This window comes from Phocoena phocoena, chromosome 15 (genome assembly GCF_963924675.1).
Source record: "Phocoena phocoena chromosome 15, mPhoPho1.1, whole genome shotgun sequence".
Lineage (NCBI taxonomy): Eukaryota > Metazoa > Chordata > Mammalia > Artiodactyla > Phocoenidae > Phocoena > Phocoena phocoena.
This window is the reverse complement of record NC_089233.1, coordinates 58918962-58928843: the sequence shown is the minus strand read 5'-3', so window position 1 is coordinate 58928843 and position 9882 is coordinate 58918962. Positions and strand designations below refer to the sequence as shown.

The 9882-nt window shown below is 45.8% G+C and overlaps 1 protein-coding gene across 2 annotated transcripts; it reads right to left on the bottom strand.

Moving 5' to 3' along the window:
• Positions 1-487: 487 nt before the first annotated feature.
• SNRPB (small nuclear ribonucleoprotein polypeptides B and B1) lies at positions 488-9179 on the bottom strand. Of its 2 annotated transcripts, none has more exons than XM_065891931.1 (7): positions 9063-9179; positions 6670-6821; positions 4759-4870; positions 3555-3707; positions 2179-2317; positions 1733-1858; positions 488-1035 (listed from the first exon to the last, which is right to left on the bottom strand). In XM_065891931.1, the coding sequence occupies exons 1-7, from the start codon at positions 9063-9065 to the stop codon at positions 1025-1027; spliced, it is 696 nt and encodes a 231-aa protein (XP_065748003.1). In that variant the 5' UTR covers positions 9066-9179; the 3' UTR covers positions 488-1024. The 2 variants fall into 2 exon arrangements, with proteins under 2 accessions (XP_065748003.1, XP_065748002.1); XM_065891930.1 differs by having other exon boundaries at positions 740-891; positions 9063-9178.
• Between the last annotated feature and the right edge of the window lie 703 nt (positions 9180-9882).

Genomic DNA, 9882 nt, shown 5'->3' with positions numbered 1-9882 from the left:
TGCTTGGGAGCACAGTTTTATTTTTATATAGTAACTTGTTAAGATTGCTGATGGACTGGGTGAGCCAAGAGAAAGACAGCTTTTAACAGTTGCCTACCTTAACAAGAGGTGTCAGATCTTATATTAAGATGTGAAAACTTCAAGAACAGTGTGGTGAACACCATTTCAGAGCTCATGGTGTAGTTCAGGAATTAAGATCCTTGTAGTAGCTAAGGAGGAAGATCCTAAATGGCAAAGATTTGTTGTTGCCACCTTTCAACTTAAGTCAATGAATTAAGTCAACCTGTATATGATAAAAACACCAAAATGAGGCATCTGGTTAAATGTTGTGGGGGGGTTGCTTTATCTGCCTTGCTTACCCACCCTGCCCTGTAATGCCTTTAATCATGAAGATGGAATAAACTGTAACATTTAGTTTCTAAAAAATAAAATAAAGTACTGCTCAAGAAGTTATCTAGATTAGTGCCTTCCAAAGAGGACATACCAATCACAATAGGGTACGAATGTTTATATCAACAAAATGATCTTTGCCAGTTTGACAAGTGAAATGTCTTCTTGTAGTTCAATTTTGTAATTCTCTTGGATGAGGCTGTGCATCTCTATACATGAATATAGTATTTTACAAGGGAAGCAGCTACAATTAGGGCTAAATTTTTTCAAGGCAACGCTTCGCTTCGTATTAAGCACCCAGCATATCAAAGGTTTTTCTGAAAATAAACAAACATACCAGGTGCATTTATAATATTCTCTTAAGAGTTTATTATAAACTAGTGTCACAGGCCACAAGGAAGTAAAAGGACTATGTACAGCCTTACGGGAAACAGGCAGGGAGCTGAGGAGGGCCAAGATGAGTCTAGGGCCTTGGTGGGCGCATTCCCGGGGGAGGGGGCCCTGTAAGGGAAACCAGACAATCCGGTGAGACTCCGCGAACAACGGCTTAACAAACAAACAGGTGTGGTAACGTGGCCCTGGGGAATCGGGCCCACGCCTCTGTGGAGCTACTTCCATAACTCTGTGGCCAAGGTCAAAGAAGGCCTGAAGTAAGAGTAAGAAGTTTAGTCAGTGCCTGATCTGCAACTTGAATCCCCACCCTACCCCAGCCTCCCACACCCTGCAGTTATCAAATGATCAGAGGGGGACTCCTCTGGGGCTAACTGGGCTCCTTATGCTTATAAAGCTCATAAATGGAAAACCCGAATTAGAGACACAGTGGTCAGCAGGTTTGGCCGTGGGTTAACTTAGAGGCCACTATGGGTTGGTGGAAAGAACACTGGTCTGGACACTGAGCTCTCTGGGCCTGTTTCCTCATCTATAAAATGAGAGAGCTGATCTACTTCAGCATTTCTCAAACTGGAATTAAACAGATATACATAATAGTGTAGCAAAGCACAGAGCCCCTCCTTAATTACTAGACACTCCCAAACCAAAGGGCATAAGACCTTCGTTGGTCATGCAACAGAATGCATTATTTCACAGTGACCTGAGAATACTGCCCTGGACACTGAGCCCTGTGTACAGGGCTGCTCTCACTGTTCTAAGAGGGAGGTAAGGTCAATTTAAGAAATGCTTGTTCCCTCTTTCCTTTCTGGACAAAACTGTCCTCTAAGAGTTCACTTCCTGAGGCTTAAGGCCTAAAAGCCCAAAGGTATGGTCAAAATCCAATCTTCCCTCCATTGCCCATCCCAACATGGCTCTAGAGAAGGAAGTCAACGCCACTGCTGAAGGCACTTACCTCGCATCCCTGGGGGAGGGGGCCGCATGCCTGGTGGGGGCATGCCCATTGGAGTGCCTCGTCCAGGGGGAATCCCCATTGGGGGACCCATGGGAGGCCTCATACCAGGAGGTGGGCCCATCATGCCTGCAAGAGAAAAGCCCCAAGAATATAGCTCAAGTGTCTGCCTTGAAAAGGTAGCAGGAAACATACAAAACTGTCCACCAAGTTTTGAGACAGAAGGACCATTCCACCCTCCCAGCCCCTCCTAGCAAACCAGGACTTGAGCCAAAGAAGTGAGGCTCTTGCCCAGATAGTTCCACAGTCAGTCAACCAAGCTGGATCTCAGAGTAATCCTGCTTAATTACACAAACTCATCATCAGTTTCAGTCAAGGTTATGTCTCATCATAAATCCAGCTAAGGCATCTTCTATCAATTAGCAAGGTTCTCCTCATGGGCTTCTCACCTGGAGGGGGTGCCCCTCGGCCCATAGGTGGGGGAGGACCCGCACGGCCAGGTGGGTACTGGGTTGGGGCCCCTGCAATGCTGGCTGTGGCAGCAGCTGCAGCTGCTGCAACAGTGCCTCTTCCTTGTGGGGTCATCACCTAAGAGGACACAGGAGAGAAGTCAGGCAGAACAGTACAGTGCAATGCGGTGTCCCACTCTCCTCCCCAACTTGGTAAAGAAACAGCAGACACCAAATCCCCTAAGCAACAACTCGTGGCATCAGACTTCCTATTTAAAACTATCTGCCAGGGACTTCACTGGTGGTGCAGTGGTTAAGAATCCACCTGCCAACGCAGGGGACATGGGTTCGATCCCTGGTCTAGGGAGATCCCACATATGCCGTGGAGCAACTAAGCCCATGCACAGCTACTGAGCCTGCACTCTAGAGCCCACGCACCACAACTACTGAAGCCCGTGCACCTAGAGCCCGTGCTCTGCAACAAGAGAAGCCACCGCAGTGAGAAGCCCGCACACCACAACAAAGAGTAGTTCCTGCTCGCCGCAACTAGAGAAAGCCTGCGCGCAGCAATGAAGACCCAACGCAGCCAAAAATAAATAAGTAAAATTTTAAAAACAATAATAAATATATAAGTAAATAAAAAATAAAACTATCTGTCAGAGAAGATCAAGCTTGAATGCTCAATTCCCATTTTCTAGGCCTAAGTTAAGTATGCCCAATCCAAATTAGATAAGGCACTTGCATTTTCAAATAAGACTGATAATAGGTTGCAAGAGCTGTAGTACAGCTGACCTTGAACATGGATTTAAGCTGCCAGGGTCTACTTATCCGCAGATTTTTCTCAATACATACTACAGTACTACACACAATCTTGGTCGAATCCTTGGATACAGAGCGCCAACTGTAAAGTTATATGCAGATTTTCAACTAAACAGTTGGCATTCCTAACCCCTGCATTGTTCAAGGATCAAGAATTCAAATGCTGTCATGGAAACACTTTGTTCCAATTCAGTTGGCCAAAATACTTTTTATACATCTCTTTTTTTCCCCCATTTTTTGGCCACACCTCGCAGCATGTGGGATCTTAGTTCCACAACCTGGGATTGAACCCATGCCCCCTTGCAGTGGAAGCGCAGAGTCCTAACCACTGGACCACCAGGGAAATCCCCTGCATCTTTAATAGCATCAACATTATTTTGTAATAGCAAGTTTTCCTTTTTGCTTGACTCTGGGACCATATGTGAAGCATAGTGAAATACTGAGAGCCTGGCAATCATAAGTTGATTGATCACTCTGGACTCTTCCCAAACTGTGGACCCTCACTCTATCCTATATTTTAACCACCAGACGTTGGTACCCCTTCCCCAACTCCTCACCTGTTGGGATGGCCCACCAACCCCACGCACCGGCCCAGCAAGTCCTGCAGGGGCCTGGGGCATGGGAACACCAGCTGGGATTCCTCTGCCAGCAGCTCTGCCAATCCCTGGGCCCCCAGCAGCTCCAGCAAGTGGCACTCGTGCAATGCCAGTCTGAAAAATAAAGATACATGTTAAAATGCTTGTGGCCTAGAGATTTTTTTTTTTTTTTTTTCGGTACGCAGGCCTCTCATTGTTGCGGCCCCTCCCGTTGGGGAGCACAGGCTCCGGACGCGCAGGCCCAGCGGCCATGGCTCACAGGCCCAGGCACTCCACGGCATGTGGGATCTTCCTGGACCGGGGCACGAACCCGTGTCCCCTGCACTGGCAGGCGGACTCTCAACCACTTCGCCACCAGGGAAGTCCATGACTTTTTAAAAGCGTACAGCAACTGGAAAAATGTTTACAATGTTAAGCGAAAAAGCAGAATGATATATTACATACCTATTACAAGTTAAAAAATGTGGACAAAAATTAAAACAAGGTAAGAGGATTATTCCTTTAACAAACAATATATTAAAATGAAAAAGGGAAAAAAAATTTGGTTAGATCCTCTAAAGCCTCTTCCATTCTCTAAAGGTAGGCTGATGTTAATGAACCAAGATTGCCTGGAATCAAATGTCAGTATTACCGCTTTCTAGCTGTGACACCTTGTGCAAGTTACTAAACCTCAGTCTGTATTATCTATAAAGTGGGAATAATTTATCTCAAAAGACTGTTATAAGGATTAAATCAAATACTGAAGGTACCACAGAGCTTGGCACATAGCAGATGCTTAATAAACATTAACTATTATTCTGTAACTGTACAAAAAATACATATGTATTCTACTGTTTGGAGTTATGACTTTTTATGGTCACTAAACTGTTATCACATTAAGAATTGACCCGAATGGCCTTAGATGCCTCTTCTGTTGACTCACTATGTCCATCAACTAAAGAAGGGAGGGCTTTCAAGTTAGAAACCCTCAAATTCTAGTTCCCTACTTCTTACTTGCAAGGTAACCTCTTTAAGATTCTGGTTTATTATCTGTAAATGGGGGACAGAAACCAGAGGATGCCTGTGAGTACTGCAGTGAAAGAGAGAACCCCACACAGAGCCTGGCTCAGGTGGGGCCTCCCTTGCACAAGGTTCCTGGCCTTGCACTGGCTCTCTGCTGACTTACATCTTTGGGAGGTGGTCCCTCTACTGTCATTGAGACCAGGTTCTCCCCTCGAAGTAGCACCAGACCAAGGACTCGCTTTTCTTCTCTCTCCGCTTGTTTTGAGTTCTTTGGTCTAAAGACAGGTTTAGGAGAAGGAACAAAAAAGCAAGCATTAGAAAAAGGGTAAAGTTCAAGTTCACCTATCTAAGGACACTACAAGGTTTGTTTTACACTATACCTACTGACAAATAGTACATAAACTTTCCCTAAGACAGCTCCTCTGGACAGTCTTCACAGGCTGAACTTGTAACCCCTTAGGTGGTTGTCTCCCGTGCCAACAGGATGCACAGACCAAGAGACAGGGTAAGAGTCAAGAAAGCCCAGCCCTGGCTCACTCATGTAGCCACTGTGAAAGCCTTTCCTCAGTCATCTCTTCTTTGCTATTACCCTTTTCCTCCCTCTAGCTTAAGGCCTCACCAGTGCCAGAAGGCAGCCGAAACAATTCCTCAGTCAACTGAATCCCACTCATTCCACTTACATGCAGTATCCTTCTAGTACCAATTCAACCCCACAGGCCTGTAACTCCACCCCTCACCTCACATTAGAAACAGAAGTTATAAAGGAAAAGGTTAAGAGTTAACTACATAGAAATTACACCTTTGTCCTCAAAGAACAAAAAACAGAAATCTCCAAACAGCAACAACCAGAGAAGTATGAACAAAATATAAATGAATGTAAACCAGGAAAAATAACTGCAAGAAGATGGGGAAAGGAAAGGAAAGCCACAGCCAATATCCTAAAAATAAATACAAAATACCCTAATTTTTTAAAATAACTTAAAGGTTTCATTTTAGTGATATTTTATATTATATTAACAGTAGTTTTCTGTGGGTGCCATTTTTTCCTTTTTTTGACTTACCTATATCTTCTTATTTAATAAAAGCATGTATTGCCCTTTCACAATTAAAAAAAAAAACCCTTTCTGGGTATTTTAAGTTTTTTCTCACATACTTTTATGTACTTTTAATAAATATTTTCTAATAGACACTTTTTAATTATCAGAATAAAGTTAGTTTCATTTAAAAATACAGAAGAGAACAATTTGGAATAGTTCTACACTGATCTGTTGGTCACTGTCTAATGTGTACCTGGCACTCGGCCATCTCTACCACATTTTCTGTGCTGTATTTCTTGACCTCATGCCACAAAGAAATCAACTGTCCCAAAGAGAATCAAAGGGAATTCACAGCCACTGGCAACATACTATGGACGCTGCACGTGACAAAAGAGAGCTGGATGATCATGGAAGTCATGTAACTTCTCTGGGCCTCAAGATGCCTTGAATGTAAAATAGGATGAAATGCAAGACCACATCTTTTAATAGCCTAGAAGCTTAAGATCTGTGAGTCCTAAGACAAGGGAATTACCTAATAACTTATGGAATTGTATTCTCCAATTGTTTCTATAAATGCCAACAAAAAATCACTGGCCCCAAACCCACAAGGGGAGCTGAGCACTTACCCTGAAGAGGGTCAGAGGCTTCTTAAAGCAGTTTCAGACCAGGCTGCACTGGGAGAGCCCTTTAGGCTACAGCTTTACAAATAGGCAATGAGGCCAGAAAATCAAGCTCTCCCCCCTTACACACCTGTGGGGAGAACATGAGAGCCCTTTACCCCAGTACTCAGGGGCACGCAAAGTCAGAGAAACAAAAAGCCTAGCAGCCCTCCTTACAATTTGTACTCTGCTAGAAGTAGAGAGCAAGACTAAGGAAAGAGATGTCTTAGTGTCCAATTTCCCCATTTTAATCTGCCCTGTAAAACAGGAAAGTAAACCAAGAGGAACTAGCTAGCTACATCACCGCCTGTCACTTGGCCCGCCCACCCAAACCACTCCCCATCCACCCAATCCCTCCCCCCACAGCCCACTCCTCACTTGATCTTCCTGAACTCATCACAGTCACAGAGGATCAAATTCATATGCTTGTCAAAAGCTTTAAAGGTGCCAATGAAGATACGGCCATCTTGCAGGATGCACCTCATCCTGTAGTCGATGTGCTGCAGCATCTTGCTGCTCTTGCCCACGGTCTGCAAGGAGAAATCAGCAAGAATGGGACTCAGCTCTTTTAGACCCACATAGCCCTGGTCCTTCCTTGAAACTTCTGCTGCAGCCTTCTTTTCCATGTCTTTCTCAGTAGTCTCAGCTCTGTCTTCCAGCCACAGACCTTTCCTGGGAATTCTCTCACATCACCCTGTTTTCAACCCTGAGCTGTTATTCTTCCTTCCCTTAAAAACGTCTTTCTGGTATTACAATTGCCTTTGTCTACGCTGTGTATGTTTCAGGGGTGAGAGGGTAAGGTGGCTCCAAACTAATGAAACCCAAGTATATCAGAGATTAGCCATCTGCCATTGTGTAGATTATAGGTGCTGTCGAACACCAACATCTCATTAAAAAGACTGGGTAAAAGAGCTGGAATGGGACTGGCACTAAGAATCCAATTAATGAAGAGCTTGTTATCAGAAAGGAGCTGATCAGCTTGGAAGTGAGAATGGAATCCCCCAAATCAATAATTTGTTAGTGTGTCTCCAAGACTACCTTTAGGAGAGAAAAACCTTCTGGTGCTCAGAGTGCTAATGAGTTTGAACACATAATGAGAATATATAACCTGATATACTCCTTAATTAACCCAACAACCTATTCTGCTTTATAGCCTGGCTTCCAATGTAGTTTTGGTAAAATAGAGACACTATATAGACCTCACAATGAGAATGTCAAGTGCCCTTGGCAGTTACACTTCTCTCTAGAAATAAATGACCTGGCATTTGCTTTGTTACATCAGCCTCCTATCAGTCTGACTGGTATAGGCCAATCCTAACTCATGCAAGGGCCTTCTAAGTACCAGGCACTGTGCTTACTATTGATCTCTGTGAGCTTGGATGAGCACAGGTGCTCTGAACCTACAAATGCATGGACTGGAATCTCGACTCCTGCCACCCTGGAGACCCAAGTTATGTGGTTCAGTCTCTTTCAGATGACCATTTTAACCCAATTGTAATCACAGCTTCTAACCACATGGTCTGAACGTTTATGGTAACATTTATTGGTCCATCTGTCTTGTACAGCTAATTCTTACTGGGTGCTCACTGGCAGGCACTGCCATAAACACTATTCTCTCACTTAATCTTTAACATCAGATTTTACAGATGAGGCCACTGAGACTGTAAGAGGTTAAGCTGTGTTGGATGTTAGTCAGCCTGAATCCAGTGCCTACTCTTCTAACCAATTCTCCTAACAATACCCTACTAGGTTCCCCTGCTTCCAATTCACCCAATATATAACAGCTACCGAACAGAGTTATCTTTCTAAACACAACTAAGTTCATGTCATTTTGCTGGTTAAAATCCTTCAGTGGCATCCCTCATCACCAACAAAATTAAGTAGCGTGTAAAGCCATTAATAACCAGACTCCTGCCAATTCCTCCCACCTCATTCTTCCTTTTCCCCTCCAGGAACTTTCAATGGTGCTACCCTTCATGCTTTGTTCTGGCAATCCTCCGGATCTACACTATTCCCTCCCATTTTCGCTGGGAAAACGCCTGACAATCTTTCAGGACTCTGCTCCAGAAAGCCTTCTTACCCCGCCCCCCGCCGTTACTTTTACTTAATGCTGAATTACCATTCCGAATTATACTATCCATGTCCCCAAATAGAGAGTGAACTCGGTGAAGTAAACATTTCATTGTGCAGCCCCAGGGCCTGAAAAGTCAGACATACTCAAACATACATATATGCTGAACAAACGAGTTGAACTTTTCCTCCACTCGTTCATCCTCCGTTCACTCCTCCCCATCTACTAGAACCAAGACTCTAGTTTCAGACACAAGCCCTTCCACCTCTTTCCGCAACTCCTTCTCGGACCCTCACCCGCCTTCACAAGTCTGAGTCTCTCACCGGGTCTTCCCCAGTACTCCTGCGGCGCTAGTACCTGCTCCGACACCCCAGACACACACACACTCATGCTGCAAAGTTTACTCAGCGCCTACGGGATCCCAAGCACTGTGGTCACAGCGGCATGGAGGACCGCAACGCAGTTCTAACCTCTCCTGCAGCGATCGACCCTGGCCTCGGACCCTCATTTCCTGCCTTCCCCTCCCCCACCCCGCCGAGCGACCAAGGTCCGGGTCTTCCCTGTCCCGACTGAGGGGCCGCGGCGGCCGGGGCCTTCACCGCCCGGAGCGGCCAACCCACGGCCTCCTTCCCGGTTAGTCGCGCTCCCCACTCCACAACAGAGTCGGGAGCTCCCGCGCCGCCAGCCTGTGCCTCCTCACCATGGTGGCGGTTCTGATGGCTCCGATTCCCGCCGGATTCGCCTCCGCAGAGGCCTAGAAGCCCGCCACTAGCTCGCTTCCCGCCGCCGCTACCGGAAACGCGACCGCGGGCAAAATGGGGTAAGGTAGAAGGCTGCTTCCGGTCCCGGAGCCAGTCCCTTGAGTTCCGGCCGAGGTGCTGAGCCGTGAGCTTAGAACGGGGCGGGGCTTCGGCGGGGTTGAGGGCGGTGCTAGCGTTAAACTGAATCGCGGAGGCTTAGGATCTTCTCTGTTGGACACCTTCCTAGTTTCTGTCGGTACTAGAGCTGCTCCTCTTCACCCTCACCACCCAAACCCCGCGCCCCAGCCCATTAACTCTCGGTCCTCATCTCCCACCACTCTACCCCAGCTCTGTCCTCTACAGCCCGTGTCCCTGCTTTTCCGTGAACTTAGTCGACCTGCTTCAGCTCCTTTGCATTTGCTGTTGCCTCTGCCTGGAATGCTAGTCGTCCAGGTATGTGCACGGCTCACGCCCTCACCTTCACGACTTAAGCTCAAATAATATTTTCCCACTGAGGACTTTCCTTGTCGTCCTGTTTAAAACTGCAATCTTCCCACCCATCCCTGTTTTATTTTTCTCCTTAACATTGATTGCTAACATACCATATATGTTATCTTATTATCCCTCCCCATTAGAATGTAAGTTCGAAGGGTATAGATTTTTCTTTGTGTATTGTTCATTGCTGTAGTGCCTAGAAGAACACTGCTTAGCACAAAACAAGGGCTTAATAAATATCTGATGAATGAATTTATCAATCCCATCCAGTCCCATGACTTTTGA